This window comes from Balaenoptera physalus, assembly GCF_965194825.1.
Source record: "Balaenoptera physalus genome assembly, chromosome: 5".
NCBI lineage: Eukaryota > Metazoa > Chordata > Mammalia > Artiodactyla > Balaenopteridae > Balaenoptera > Balaenoptera physalus.
The window spans coordinates 130,446,946-130,462,382 of record NC_138884.1 but is presented as its reverse complement, the minus strand read 5'-3'; the positions used below and the strand labels follow the sequence as shown (position 1 = coordinate 130,462,382).

The following is a 15,437-nucleotide window of genomic DNA, read 5'->3' as shown; positions in this document are numbered from 1 at the left end:
AGCAGTTCCTCATGGTCCCAATTGAAGGCATTTTCAAGCTCTGCTACAGATGGCTTAGGACAACTCATGCTTTTCATTGTCAACTAAAATGTCAGTGGAGAGTTAAAGCTTAGGTACCACCAAGGCCTCTCAACCCTAACACTCATGAAAAGCACATGCTACAGAACACGTTTTTACAGTAGCACAAGCTTTAGTGTGTGTTCATGCAAACGGAGATTTCTCCATAGACTCACAAACTCCTGGGAAATATATTTCCTTGGTATTCCTTGCAGTTGCTTCCACAACAGTGGAAAACTACGTCAAAGACTTGTGCCTTCTTTTGAGAAAGTAGACTGTCTTCTTGGGTATTGGAGCATTCTATCCCATTGGTTCGCTAGTAGCCTTAAGGAATGAATATTGTTTCTCTTAATTCCTAATTTCCTCTCTGGACTTTAGTTATGTCATCAGTGTCTCTGGTTGCAGTTTAAGAAAATTTATTTTATGGCTTAAAGGCTGGTTCTTCTTAAGCAAGGACTCTGTGAAGATAACTCAGAGACACAAAGTTAACTCTACATACATTTTCAAGTGTTTCTAATTTCTTCAACATGGAAAAGTAGCTACAGCTTCACCTTAAGTAAAATTTGGCCTGTGAGCTTCATCTGTATCAGTCCAGAGTCTGCATTGACAGGCCTCCTATCTTGAATTTGTATTATGCCAGATTTAGGCTAAACCTTAAGATTTCAACCAAACTTTGTGGTTGTATAAAACAAGTGTCAGTGTGATTCCCCAATTTCACCCACTTCCCGTGAACCAACAGCATTGTTCTCCTCAGATGTATTTCCCAACCAGTAACTACGGCTGGAATTTCCACCTGCGGGATCCATGCCTACCGACAGGCCCTGGGGCTGTGCAGGATCTACAGAGGTACCCAGTAAGTAAGAGCTCTCATTGCAACAAATAAGTGCTTATATCTCTAATAAGTGCTAATATTCTCTTTTGGTAGAAATGATGTCTGTCTCAGGAATTTTGGCACATAGTACTGTCTACATAAAGAGCCTCTATTTATTTCAGCCTCTAATTTGCAGAGTTGCAGTGGTCTATGTACACTATAATTATCTTTGGGACACTGTATCCATAGGACATATAGATAGGAATACATTAACTGAAAGGTATCGAATTGAGCTAAAATTCCAGGGACAAACATGTAACATTTTATATGGGTCATTTTTAATGACATACCTGACTCTACCAAAGACATTTCTGTGTATAAAGAAAAGCAAAATGAATACAGCAAAACAGTCTGGGAGATGCCTTTTTCAGTTGTAGACTTATATTCAACTACTATGAATATTGCTACATCTGTGCAAAATAGTTTTTGACATTTTCCAGTTGAAAGGATCTTCTTAAAGGATCCAAGAAAAAGTGACCCACTTAAGTTGCTCTCTATGGCTGTGTCTACCCAAGCAAAAAGTGAACAGTGGAGCCATTAGTTGTGAGTGAAATTGATTTGGACAGTCAACCTGAATAAGTCAGACCCAGAGCGCCCTCCCTTTCCTTCTCAAAGCAGTGTTCCACCCACCCTCCCCCATGGTCTGGAAGTTTGTCTCTACTCTCTATTTTTGCCTACATAGACAGAATCTTTATACAGGAAATAAATCATGCATTTTTCTGCATTTTGGATTGGCTCAGACAACCTCCTCCCCCTTAGTTATTATTAACTGTGTTTCTAATTAGGCAAAGAATCTGAGATTTTAAATGGGATTTTCCTAGCAGGACACTTAAGGAGTACATAGTTCTCTTAGCTGCCTGAAACTTCTCACACTTTTGTATTTGAATGTGACTCAGAAGCCCTTTTCCCAAGGGAGGAGATAATGACTCTTTGGGTGGTGAAAGGATGTCAGAATTTAATGAGCATCTCTTATTTGACCCTGGTGTGACACAGCATACAGCTGAGAATTTGGTTCTTTTTGTGTTGTTGTTGGTTGCTTCTTCTGTCTGCTCTCCTGCCTCCATTTTTTTTTTCTTTACCCGTTTGCTTACTTTTTACTTTTCACTAGAAACATTTCTGGGAATCTCCAAACACAGCTATCATTCTGGATTTTTTTCAGAATGTAGAAGGAAATTAATATTGTGGGAAACAAAGAGATAGAAATTTACTAAGGAGTTTAGTTGTCTGCAGGTTAGGGAATCGGGGGAAATACTCTCGTGGAAGGTTGACTATAAATCCAATGAGTCATTCAAGTTTGCCTAGAAGTAAAAATGACTATTTTCTTCAAATCTTCGTTTGTGGAAAGAAGGCAGAAGTTCACCTACTATAAAAGCTCATCAAACCTTTTCTATCAATTACAAGAGATTAGGCAGTCCAGATCACTTAAAATTATCACCAAATAAACGTCTGTATTTGAAACAAGATTCCAAGCCATGTAATGACTACATTTTCAATCAGTATTCACTTAAACAAAATCTCAGTATAAGGAGAGAAATTACATTTTTCATGTAATTTCATTTTTCATTTTAAAAGAATATTTCATGTTTCATGCTTATTTCTAAGCCTGGATTAAAGCACATGCGATAGCGTTTGTAAAATTATGGTATATTCACCTTCTTTTGGCAACTGTCCTGGAATATAAAACTGAGGTTCATGTCACTTATCCTATGTGTTATTTGAGACATCTAAAAATAAACGAGGAGATGAAAAACGGAGGTGATCTCATTTCCTCTTTTAGCTTTTTGTGGACCAAAAAGAGCCAAGAGCCTAGGTGTCTGAGTGAGGATAACGTGGGGTCAGACAGTACCAAATGCAGCATTTCTTAGCGTCTTAGATAATTGAACTCTTAGGCTACTTTCAGTGGTCTGGCAGCCCTGTAAAATGCCCCCTATTGGCTCGTTGTTAGAGAAAATTCTCCTGAGTTATTTTCAGGTGGTAATTGGATAATAGAACAAAAGGCCTGTGTTCTCTGTGTCTTGGAGAGAGGTAGAGGAAGCAGGAATAAGCATCTGGAGCAGGAAGACAGACCAACCTCCTTGGCAGGTAAAGCTGAGATTCCTCTGGTCTAAGTGGTTAAATACAAAGATTCTGGCCTTGGAACTGTATTTTGAAATTCAGGTCTATAGTTTATGATTTATCTCAATGCAATTTGTTTAACAGGTTTCCTGATGTTCAATGTCTAGCTGTTCTTAATTGGTGTAAATCTAGGGAAAAAATCCCAAGAGAAAAATCCAAGTCTACCCTCTCTTCTCACTGACTTTCTAGTCTAAACTAAGCAATTTAGAATAGTTTCTACAGAGGAACAGTACAAAGGGAAAGCTTTTCGCTCCTTTACCATCCTGAGCCTCTATAAGCCATGTCCTCATGTAATGGCTTAGATTCCTTCCTTGAGCCGCCAGAAAACATTAAACTTGTACACTGTTGTCTTGGTCTTCCTGTTGCCTCCTGTGCGAGGGTTTTATAAAGAGTATTTGTTGATGATAAATTCTTTTGTTTTATTTACGGGCTATAGTAAGTTTTACAAAAGTGTTTATACTTCTGCACATATCCAAAACACATCTGTTTTTTTTTTTTTTAAAAAAAGCCACAATCTCAAAGTAGTAGACATTCTGGCTGAACACAGAGTGGATTTAGGAGGGGGGTAGGGAGATGGTAATAGTGATGAGGGAGATAAGAGGGGTGAGGAAGATTGGCCATAGGTTTGGATAGAAACCCCTTTTGTGTTGCCTGCATAACAAAAGCCACAGAGGGTAGTTATATTTTTAACATGCCACTATGTTTGGTTTGAAGCCCATGTTGCTATAATAATGTTTTATTGTTCCACGCAGCCAGACTATCAGTGGTATGCTCCCGACCTGTTTCCGCCAGATGTGCAGCACAAGGCGAATGGTAAGACCGCAGCTGTATTGAGCATTCTTTCATGTTTACATTTTAATGGGCTCTTTTGGGGATGTTTACTCGACATACATTCACTCATACTCGGGGAGGACCCACTATAAAGTTGAGTTGCATACACAACTCTAATGTGATGCACCTGGGGTTAAATTGAACTCCTTTAGAAAAAGAAAATGTTCGAATGCAGAAATGCATGGATCTCAGTTCTGGCTTCTGTTCCCATTCCATCCCAGAGTCAGTATTCCATCTGGGGTTAGAAATGAGAACTTCCAGCAGAGCTGCATTATAACAACAACAACAAAGTTCTGTGATTCTACTGCAAAAGACAGATGCACATGCACTATTCCAGGTTGAGTTTGCTAGACAGATGTTTTAAATGTCACTGGCAGACAGACAGAGGAAACCAAAGGCTCAGAGCTGTGTTCCCTAATGACTAAATGTCAGGCTCCAAGTTTAGGCCAGAGTTGCCCACAACGCCCACTTCTAAGTATGCTGAGAAAAATGAAAAAGCCACCTACCAAGTACTCACAACTAAGAGTACTCTTTTACCTTATTTTTCTTTGGTTTACCATTCTCTTCTTTCTTTCCAGAATCTGCTATACTTTCTACTGCTTGTTTCTCTGGTCTCATGAGGCCACCCAGGAGTGGACTGAATAAACTGGGCTATAATCATAATCCCTCTTCTGTTTTCATCACATATAATCAAAAGTCAGCAATGTCTGCTACATGTTTAAAATTCCATATGACACATACCTGTGACTTTAAGTTGTTAATTTCCAGAGATTGGAGTCTATCTACAAAAGCTGAAGAGGAGCCATATTCCAATTTCAGGCCATACTTGGAATGTTATCTCATTTAGTTCAGATCTGAGGTCACAGAATTCTAGTGTTTAGTACAAGGAATCCATTATGGAGTGGAAGGAGAGAGCCAGGGATGCCATATGTAATTTTCCAGTTGGGAACTTCACAAGTCCAAGGGCTTTTCATGGTCGTCTCCGTAAATGGAGCCTCCTACAGTTGTGCACCCACAACCCGGGCAGCTGTACACAGCAGCGCTGACGGTGGCAAAGGCCGTAGCTCACAGCAGCATTATGCAGAAGAAAGATAAAAAGTGGGAACTGTATAATAAAATGTCTGGGTAATTATCAGAAAACTGTAGGACTTTCTTTTTTCTTTTCTTTCTACTACTAATATAACCATTGGTTTTAATGAAGTTCTTGGGTTCCAGTCATAAAGGAGAGCTTTTAATAGAAAGGCATACTATTAACCATAATGACTGTTGCATAATGTCTGTGTGTCTGAAATGCATTAGCTGAGTTGCCACCCAATTATAATTTCCCATTTTATATTATATTGGTCTGGAATGAATATTAAAGATATTTTCTCCTGAGTTGGAGTTGAATCACTAGAAAATATAATTATGCAGTAGAGAATTCAATAATATCATAAAGCCATTTATATATCACTATTGTATTCGTCCTGGACCAAAGTAATAGAAACTAATGATTATATAAAATAGGAATGAATTGTGATGATCTTCAGAAACTAAATAACATGCAAAAATATAATTTTATAGTCAGTGTGTGAAACCTACTGATTTTTATCTACTTGGGAAGATATATAAGAGCTCTGTGATGTATAAACATGTTGTGTGACAGGGTCTACATATATAAAGTAAGTTTTGTTATTATACCATTTTACAGATGAGGAAACTGAGGCTTGGAGAGTTTAAGTAGCATGCCTAAATCACAGAGTTAGGAAGATTTCACCCTGGGATTAGATTCCAGGTGTATAACATTTCAAAACCTGTGCTTGAATCATATCCTGTAGTGCCCTTGAAAACCTACCTCTCTTACTATATTAAAATTCTCTAAAATGGTAGATATAAAAATGACAATGGGGGTCTTAACTTGGATAATTATAGGTCTAGTATCTCACCCTCAATAATCTCTTCTTCCTAAGAACTCATAGCATATATTATCTGTGCTTCTCATTCGACACTTAGAATATCACAAGTAAAGACACAGTACTATGTAAGAATAAGTGCATAATAAATGTGTTATGAGGTAAATCTTGCTTGGGCAGTCCTGGTGGAAACTGAAGGGTTATATTACCATTTGAAACCTGTCCTCCGTACCAGCACGGCTCTGCAGCTGACTGTGGCTTGTCTGGAGCAGGTAAGAGGGCTGATCATGACTAGGGGACTATTATAGAAAGAAACTCCTTACTTTAAAATCTACCTGCTTGGAATTCCTGTTGCCCCTCTTCTAGCTTCCAAAGCTGATGCTGTTTCAAAGCTCAAGCCAGGTCATGACACTTGGCAGAAGCTCTGAAATCACCCTTGTCACAAACATCCCACGTGCCCTTATTTAATTTCGGTAGTGATTCTTGTTATTTTTTGTTTTATTTAATTGGAAAGCTCCTTTTGCTTTGTCGATCCAACACAATTGCTCAGAGTTCTTAAAAATAATTGTGTAGTATTGATTGTTAAAAAAAATATGGGTTTAAAGAGCTTTTATTATAAAGATATTTTTATTGTCTCATTATATGACCAATACATTTATTCTCCACTATTCAAGAATATACTGCTAGTCAATATAGCCTGTGTTTTGGACTAGAAATACCAAAATGCAAACAATGGAAAGAAAAATGAGTGGAAAAATTAGACTGTTTCTGATAATCTATAAACAAACTATTTCTGAAAACTGCTATACATTTTATTCATATAATAAATACTTAAAATATTTTATTTATATTTAAATAAAAAGGATCCTTTTTAAAATGTGGATATTTAAATTAATATTAATTAGTACATATGCTTCCTAGATTGTCCTAGTTCTCGGTTTTTATTAATTTCCTATTACTCCTGACAAATTTATTTTTCTGACCCCAATATATGTAGGATATTTTTATCTTAGTATCTTCCTTTATAATTATTCCTCTTATTATAATTTAACCTGAAATAGTGGCTCCAATGTCTACCCGTAGAGCGGTAGCCTTGTGATTTTTAAAAGGTACAGTGGGTACAAAATGGGTGACTAAACGTTTCTGCTACCACTAGAGCCTCCTCTGACATTCCCAGGGTCTGCGACAAGAACACAAGGAAAGCTGCATACTTTATTTGTAAATATTTAAACGTTATGGATCAGGCTTAGAAGCTATTAAAGTATAGTCTATCCTCCTATTGATAAATATACCTGGAAGGCCAGCGTCAAATTTAGAACACTCAGATTCCAACCAGTTCTGTGCCAGAACGCAGTGGCACGAGAAGACCTGAGCCGTGGCCCACCCCCTTCCCTCCCACCTACCCACTGGGAAGGGTCTTGAGCGTGAATTTGAGGTCAGCCAGCAGGCACATCCCAACTTCGTATACCCCTCACTACCCTACAAACAGCACCCCTTGTCTTCGGGCCTGGGGAAGAAGACCACATGGGGCCTGGAAGCAGACCCAGGCTCACCTGGCAAAGAATCTGGGGGTCTGCTTGTGGGTGCCAGGAGCTTGTTCTAAAGGAAGGTGGGCTCACATGATGAGGGGGAGTCTGGCTGGAGGAGGGCCAGAGCAGGGTCCTCTGAAGAGTGGGGACCCAGTGAAGGGCTCCCTGGCAGAGGATTAAGGTCAGTTGGTACTGAGTACAACATGGAACAGTCTTCAGGTCAACTGATTTCCAGCCTTGCTGTCAGCTACTGTCTGTGGTTATTTTGGAGTGCTTTGGGGACACACTGAAAATCAAATCTTCTTTCAGAACCTCAAGATTTAAAGTCTCAAGCCTTTGAGACTTTCCTAGCTTTCTCTCTGCATAGCATTAAATAATGGCATTTTTCTACATGATGTAGAAAATGCAACATCTACATGATGTCCCCAGATGTCAATGGGTTACAGTTTCTGTTTAAACATGTGACTTTACAAAGAACTTTTAATCTCATTTTATCTGTTATCAGAATGAGATGCAAAATGACTTCCATGTTTCCAGAACAATTATGGCACAGTAGAGTTAGTATAACCTTGAAAGCATGTTGTTTGTTTCCTCCTTTTTGAAATGTCAAAAGGCTATGTTTTCTGACTCAATTGTATGCCAATCACTTCCGTACATTCCAAAATTTTCATATGGTGTAGAGTTGAACTTTGTCTAATGAGCTGGAGCTCAATTCTTACATATTTGGAATGGCATGAAATGTAGGCATGCAAGATTGTGTTGTGAGCAAACATCATTATTTCTTTACAGTATAGAAGATCAAAGCCCAACCATTATAATTGGCCTTTACCGATGTCTAATAATAACTAATTAATTGAATACTGCCTGAATTCATTTCCTAGGGCTACCATAATAAAGTACCACAAACGAGGTGGCTTAAAACAGCAAAAATTTATGCTCTCACAGCTCTGGAGGCTGGAAGTCTGAAATCAAGGTGTTGGTAGGGTCGTGCTGCCTTCAGAGCCTGTAGGGGTGGGGTCCTTCCTTGACTCTTTCAGTCTCCAGTAGTCCCAGATGTTCCTTGGCTGTGGCAGCATAACGCCAATCTCTGCCTCTCTCTTCACGTGGCTATCTTCCCTCTGTGTCTGTGTCTAAATTTTCCTCTTATAAGGACACCAGTCATATTGGATTAGGCTAATCCAGTGTAACCTCATATTAACCTGATTATGTCTGCAAAGCGCCTATTCCCAAACAAGGACACGTTCACAGGTACCAGGGGCAAGGACTTAAACATATCTTTTGGGGGACACGGTTCACCCAATAACACTAACTATATGCCAGAAACTATTTTAGGGGCCTTATATTTATTATCTCGTCAAAACCTTACAGCAACCATGTGAAACGAGGACTGCCATTGTCCCTGTTTTGTAAATGTGGAAACTGAGAAGCAGAGAGATCATGTAACTTGCCCAACCCCCCATGGCTGGTTATTGGCTGGGACACAGACGAGCCCACACAGTCTAGCTCCAAAGCCCACATTGTAACCGCTAAGCAATATGGACCACCCCATGCTCCGCATTAAGTAAAATGTAATAGCGTCATACTTTGCATTTATTCTATTTAAATAAATTCTAATGGTCCTGTCCTGAAAGCCAGAATCTTTATTTCTCAGGGTGTGTCTTTTTATAACTGTCTTTATATTTAAACATTACAGGTGATCTTACATTGGTAAATGGCTTGGATTAGTTGGATTTTTTCCAGTTCCTAATAGTATGAAGAGATAAAGGAACCAGTGTAAATAGTAAAAAGTACTTAAGAAATGTAAGGAACAGAAGAAACTTAAAGACCATACTTGGTATAATTTTCAATACAGATGGATAAAATATTACAATATTTTTCTTTTATAAAATACATTACTTTCTTAATAAAGGAAATTAATTGAAACTTAGAGGCAGATAATTTTATGCCTGTTTCTAGATTGTTTGAAAAGAATTACAGGAGAAATGCCACCTCACCTTTAACGCTCTAAAGGTCAGCTTATCAGCAAACTAAATGATTTTGCTAAAAGAATAATAAAGTGCAAAAGTATATTTATATGTACAGGAACATATGAAAATACAGATGGTAAATATATTCCTAGTCAAACATTGATTTTATAAGCAAAGACTAAACATTCTATTTAACATTTTGTATGAATAGATATAGAAGATAGATAGATGATAGATAGATAGATCGATCTTAGATGAGAAAAATGCACACAATAAGTCTAGACTAGTCACAATTCCACCAGGTAAATAAAATTGTAATAATTGTCTTAAATGGAAGATAAAAATACATAGGGAAGGAAAGCAAGGTATATGTTTTATATACATATAAAATGTGAACTCTTAGGCATGAACAGTAAGGAAACCTAGGTAAGTAGATTTTCTGCATCCCAACTGGGAAGAAAGTCTACTTACCTAGGTTTCCTTACTGTTCATGCCTAAGAGTTCACATTCAAAGAGGTTAGTGGGCATGTAGAGAGCAGAGTCCCCTCAATCCTTTTAAAACCCCCCTGCGGCACTGATACCCCCTCCACTCTTAACCACCAACTGAACTTTAGATTCAGCTAATACTTGATGTAGAGTTGAGACATGGCTTCTGCCACCAAGATCTCTGGGGTCTATTCAGATCACTTTGGCATCAGGCTACTTAACCTGTGCTCCTGTGAACATGGAAACCTACAGTGTAACCAACACCATTAATAGATAGTTACTTACCCAATTATTGGGTGGAGTCCTTCACCAAGCAATAAGGCAAGGCCAACTCTTCCTAGCAGGTGAGGACCCACATTCCCTTGTGGTGTTTCTCTTGTCCTGCCCCCATAACTGCAGAGCCAAGTCTCACGACAGAAGTCTCTAACCAACTTCACTATATAAGGACACTCTGCCTTCCATTCAAGGAACTCAAGACCTGTATTTGCCTTTGTTCAGATTTCCATTCTGCCATGGATTATCTCATGGGCCATAGCTGCTCTCCATCTAAAACTTGGGGGTAGTAGCCCTTGCCTCTATACCTGTTTCACAAGAGTGTTGTAAAAACTACACAGGAACTAATTTTTCTTAATGTTTTAAGATACCTAGAGGTAGGTATCATTAATGAATGGATTAATTCTAAACTTCAGGATTGGTTAGACCAGTAGATCATGCTCCTGGATCCAAATTTATGTTCTCACCGTATTAGATATCTTTTCTTTTCGGAAATGCAAAATCTTTTTAATCAAATTAAGGAATGCTTCCAGACTTTAAAAAATTATTGTAAAGTTATCATATTCCCATCTAAACACATTTTTACCTATATTTTTATATTTTCTCAGTTTAGTGCATAATCATGTCTACTCTGTCTTTAAAATACACCAAAAGTTCAGGTATATATTGTAAATCAATTCTTTGCCATAAAATGTAATTCAGTGCCATAAATTGCATGTAATTTCAAAAACGTACACCACAAATATCTTAAGAACGTTATGCGGCTAAGTTCCTGTAGAAACTGTAGCTAACATTTCTGAGAAAGTATGATACTTATTATGTTTAATATAACTTTCCAAAAAGGCATTAAATTTTTTTTTCTTTTTTTATTGAGGTATAGTTGATTTACAATATTATATAAGTTTCAGATGTATAACATAGTGATTCACAATTTTTGAAGGTTATACTCTGCTCATAGCTCATTATAGCATATTCATCCATTCATTATAAAATATTGGCTATATTTCCTGTGCTGTACAATAAAGCCTTGTAGCTTATTTATTTTATGTGTGGTAGTTTGTACCTCTTAATCCCCTGCCCCTTTCTTGTCCCTCTCCATTCCCTCTCCCCACTGGTAACCACTGGTTTGTTCTCTATATCTGTGAGTCTGTTTCTGTTTTATTATATTCCCTCGTTTGTTGTATTTTTTAGATTCTACATATAAGTGATATCATACAGTATTTATCTTTCTCTGTCTGACTTATCTCACATAATACCCTCCAAGTCCATCTATGTTGTTGCAAATGGCAAAATTTCATTCTCTTTTATGGCTGAGTAATATTCCATTATATATATATTATGTATTATATATATCCATTATATATGTAATGGATATATATAATACATATAATATATATTTTATATATATATATATATATATATATATATCCCACATCTTCTTTATCCATTCATCTGTTGATGAACACTGAGGTTGCTTCCATATCTTGGCTATTGTAAACAATGCTGCTATGAACATTGGAGTACATATATCTTTTTGAATTAGTGCTTTTGTTTTCTTCGGATACATACCCAGGAGTGGAATTGCTGGATCATATGGTAGTTCTATACTTAGTTTTTTTGACAAACCTCCATACTGTTTTCCACGGTGGCAACACCAATTTACACTCCCACCAACAGTGTCCAAGGGTTACCATTTCTCCACATCCTTGCCAACATTTGTTATTTGTGGTCATTTTGATGATAGCCATTCTGGCAGGTGTGAGCTAATATCTCATTGTGGTTTTGATTTTCATTTCTTTGATGATCAATGATGTTGAGCAGCTTTTCATGTGCCTATTGGTCAAATGACTGTCTTCTTTGGAAAAATGTCTGTTCAGGTCTTATGCCCGTTTTTAATTGGGTTGTTTGTTTGTTTGTTTTGATATTGAGTTGTATGAGCTATTTATATATGTTACATATTAACCCATTATCGGTCATATCATTTGCAAGTATTTACTCCAATTCAGTAGCTTGTCTTTTCATTTTGTTTCCAGTAGATACCTTTTTATATAATGGCCACAGTTCTCAGAAGAATATTTTTTCAGCCTGAAAAAGTAACCTTTTATCTTCCTGTTACTAAAATGTTAGTTTAGCACATCTTTGAAATACCAAATGCAGGGCAGCAAGTATAAAACATTTAACATATACTAAAACGTTATCATGAACTAGGAAAACACCTTATTTCTTGGCATTTATGTGATTTTTTTTTTCTGTTGCCATGAGTAGACTTCTTTGATTTTGTTTTCCCTATGGCACTTATTTGTGGCATTTTATCCTGGTCTTACTAAAATATTCCAAATTTTTCATATTGGTTTTCGTGATACACTCTCACATCGTAAGACCTGTGATCTTTTCTATGGCTTCGGCAAGAACGCACCCAGCATCGTATTTTTAAAGTACTTTATTTGGCAGTTATCTCTCTGTGGGATGAGTACTGAACCAAATAGTAACACATATGACTCACTTTCATAAGCAAATGCCAGAGCCACCAAAATGCCAGCAAGAATGAGAAGTAGTATATCCTTGTCAGGCGTGATTAGGACTAGGCCACGAGTGGTTTCACGAAATGGTAAGCATATGTCAGTCCTGAAAATAATAACCTTCCATTTGCTGCCTCTTGATTTCTCAGTGTAAACTTGTGGGTGCACATGAACAAAATACTTCTTTTCTCGCCAGCCTCGAAGTTTATGTTAGCCTTAAGCCAGAAGAAGAGAAATGAATTTTTAATTTTCAATCTGAAACATTTCCCTGCTGTTTTTCATAGGTTTCTCCTCAGAAAAGAAAGCCAATGCGTAGAAGCGCACGCTGTTGGAGGAGCACACAGGCCGAGGGAGAGCTCAGCTGACGGCCCTCGTTCCTCTTCTTACTGTGGCTTGTGTCCGCCACACCTGCACATCACCTCCGCCACTGCTTATACCTGGTAATGTTTCCCTTTGGCACGGATGGAGGACAAGGCTGTGCCAGCTGAGATCCTGATCAAGTCCTAGGGGCCAAAATTATACAACCTGTCACAGCTTCCGGCTTCCTCGAAATGAGATTTGGTTGATGAATGAGGCACCACGCCTGAAACTCTCTTCAGCACGTCGCTGTTGGACTCACAGGGGTGACTTCATGATTTCAGCAGCTCCATTTGCAGTGCAGTAATATTGTATGTTGATTTACATATGTGTTCCCTGGGGGAAAAGTTTCTGCGGTAGTAAGATTTTAACATTGCTCCCATTCTTTTTATCGGGGCTTAGTTCTTTAGCCAGTTTATCTAGATACCATGTTCATCGTTGTTGTCCTTAGTGAAACTATAAATAGAATCAAAGAAGTGTATATACATTCTTAAACTAAGTGAGTGGTTCAATCTGAATGGTAAACTTGAAACTATAAACAAATCATTTTTTTAAGATGAGAAATTGTGAGCCTGCTTCATTTTTAGCTGGACTAGATTATGAAACATAAAATCCTAATGTGATGGTGATGGCTTTGCTGCGTACATATATACTTAGAGAAGCAGTTCAGAGACACATCGATTTGCAGTTAAATCTGTGTTTTTCTTCCTGTGCATTTGCGTAATTATTAACAAAAAACGTAACTCTGTCTTCTCAAACCAATTAAAAAGGAAAACGAATGTATCCAAATTTTATTGCAATTAAATTATACAGGGATGTGACAGATGTCTAAAGATTAAGCAGGTAAAAGTATTAAGTTCATCCATTTAATAAGGATTCTACTAGGACCAACTGGAGATCATCTTTGCGAGGAGGTATAAAGTAGGAGTGTGAGACTCACGGATATCTGTACTTCTAGAAGTAACTAAAGAAAACCAGGAGTGTCAACTGAAGCTGCAGTCCAATAAACAATCCAGAGATAAGAGCTGAGACTATCTAGCTCCAACTTCCAAAAGTTATTCTGCTTAATTCCAGCTCAATCTTTTTTTGTTTTTTCAATTTCTGGACATACTTGAAGCTTTGTGTAATAAGAAGATGAAAGAGCCTTACTAAGCAGTTAAATACTTTCAACCTCAGTCTTTGGCTATTTAATTCTTGATAATTCTTGAGAAAGAATTATCCTTCTCTTACGTTAATTCACTAAAGCTTTGTTTTTTCTATTACTGATTAAAGAGACAAATCATTCTTGGCCAATACTTCAGTATAAGTGAATCAGAAAAACAATAGTTGCATCATAACATTGTGGTGTATTTTTTTTAATTTCCATTTCCTTGAATTAGTGAAAAAGTCATTGTAATCCAACTTCTAGTAGTGGATTAAGTTTGCCAACTGAGGTGTGCTCACTAGAATAAAAATTGAACATATATATAAGAAGTACCCCTTGGTGGCCTTGTTATAGGTCAATTCAACAGCAGTAAAACATGATTTAATCATGCCATTACTATTACTGAAATCATCCTATTACTAATTAGCAAACTGCCAGACATTGGCAAGATTGTACAAATGCTAATGTATTGGGAGAAAATCCAGTTTAGGTGAGACCTAATTTCATTTGAACTCCCGGTGGGTGACTGCAAATGTGCAAAGAGGACCCCTTGCTCAGGGCACTACTGTAGCTCCAAGAAGACAGGCTTCCACATCCCCGGCCTGCGAGTCAGCCAATCCCTCTGGTGACCCTCTCCCAGAATCATTTGGGGACGTCTCCGTTTCAGCTCATTATAAAGGTCATACCCCTGTGCTGTGGCACTTGCTTCATTATCACACACAGTTTGTAGAAACTGTGTGAGGAATAGCTCTATCTCTTTGAAAAGAGAGGAAGTCACACCACACGGTGGTCTCTATTACTTTGGAAATGTAAGACCAGGCATATTTTAAGTTTTCAAAGGTCATGGAGAATTCGATCTTTGACTTGAAGGTATCACATGAAGAGAAAGATATATTCACTTTGTCATGGTTGTGATGTGATGTCAGAAGAAAACCTTCCTCGGAGTCTAGTTAGGTCTGGGAGTGAGGCCAGCCTGTAACGCTCACTAGCATAGATTTTTTTTTTAACCCCATTTTCCTTATCAACAAAAATGATATTTCAGACTAAATTTCTAATATTATTAAGCATGGACTAACTTCAGATGATTTTCCTTAGTTTATTTATTGAGCTCTGTCACCCAGCAAGAGAGGTATAATTAATCCAAGTCTCATGGCAAGAAAATGGCAGAGCTAGGATTCAAAACTGCCCCAGAGCTGGCCGCCCAGTTCTATGCATGCTATAATTCTGCTTCCTAAATTATTCCAGCAAGTTCCACTTGTTTTATGGTTCTTTGGGTCTTCATCAATTTGCAGTTATAAGAGCATACTTCTAGGAGAAAGTATTTTGATAAAAAATGCTATATATTTTATAGAATTTATGTTACCCCCTGGGTTAAGAGAAGTATCTCATTTAAGCT

General features: G+C 37.6%; 1 protein-coding gene across 2 annotated transcripts in view; it reads left to right on the top strand.

Moving 5' to 3' along the window:
* Positions 1-15,173, top strand: part of TNIP3 (TNFAIP3 interacting protein 3) — a 59,825-nt gene extending 44,652 nt beyond the window's left edge. The window contains exons 10-12 of one of the 2 annotated variants that reach the window (XM_082462982.1): positions 812-910; positions 3,796-3,856; positions 12,825-15,173. In XM_082462982.1, coding sequence (XP_082319108.1) covers positions 812-910; positions 3,796-3,856; positions 12,825-12,856 — 192 coding nt within the window. In that variant the 3' untranslated portion in view covers positions 12,857-15,173. Of the gene's footprint in view, positions 1-796; positions 911-3,795; positions 3,857-12,824 lie in introns of both variants that reach the window. The other variant, XM_082462981.1, reaches the window with a different exon arrangement.
* The last annotated feature ends 264 nt before the right edge of the window (positions 15,174-15,437 follow it).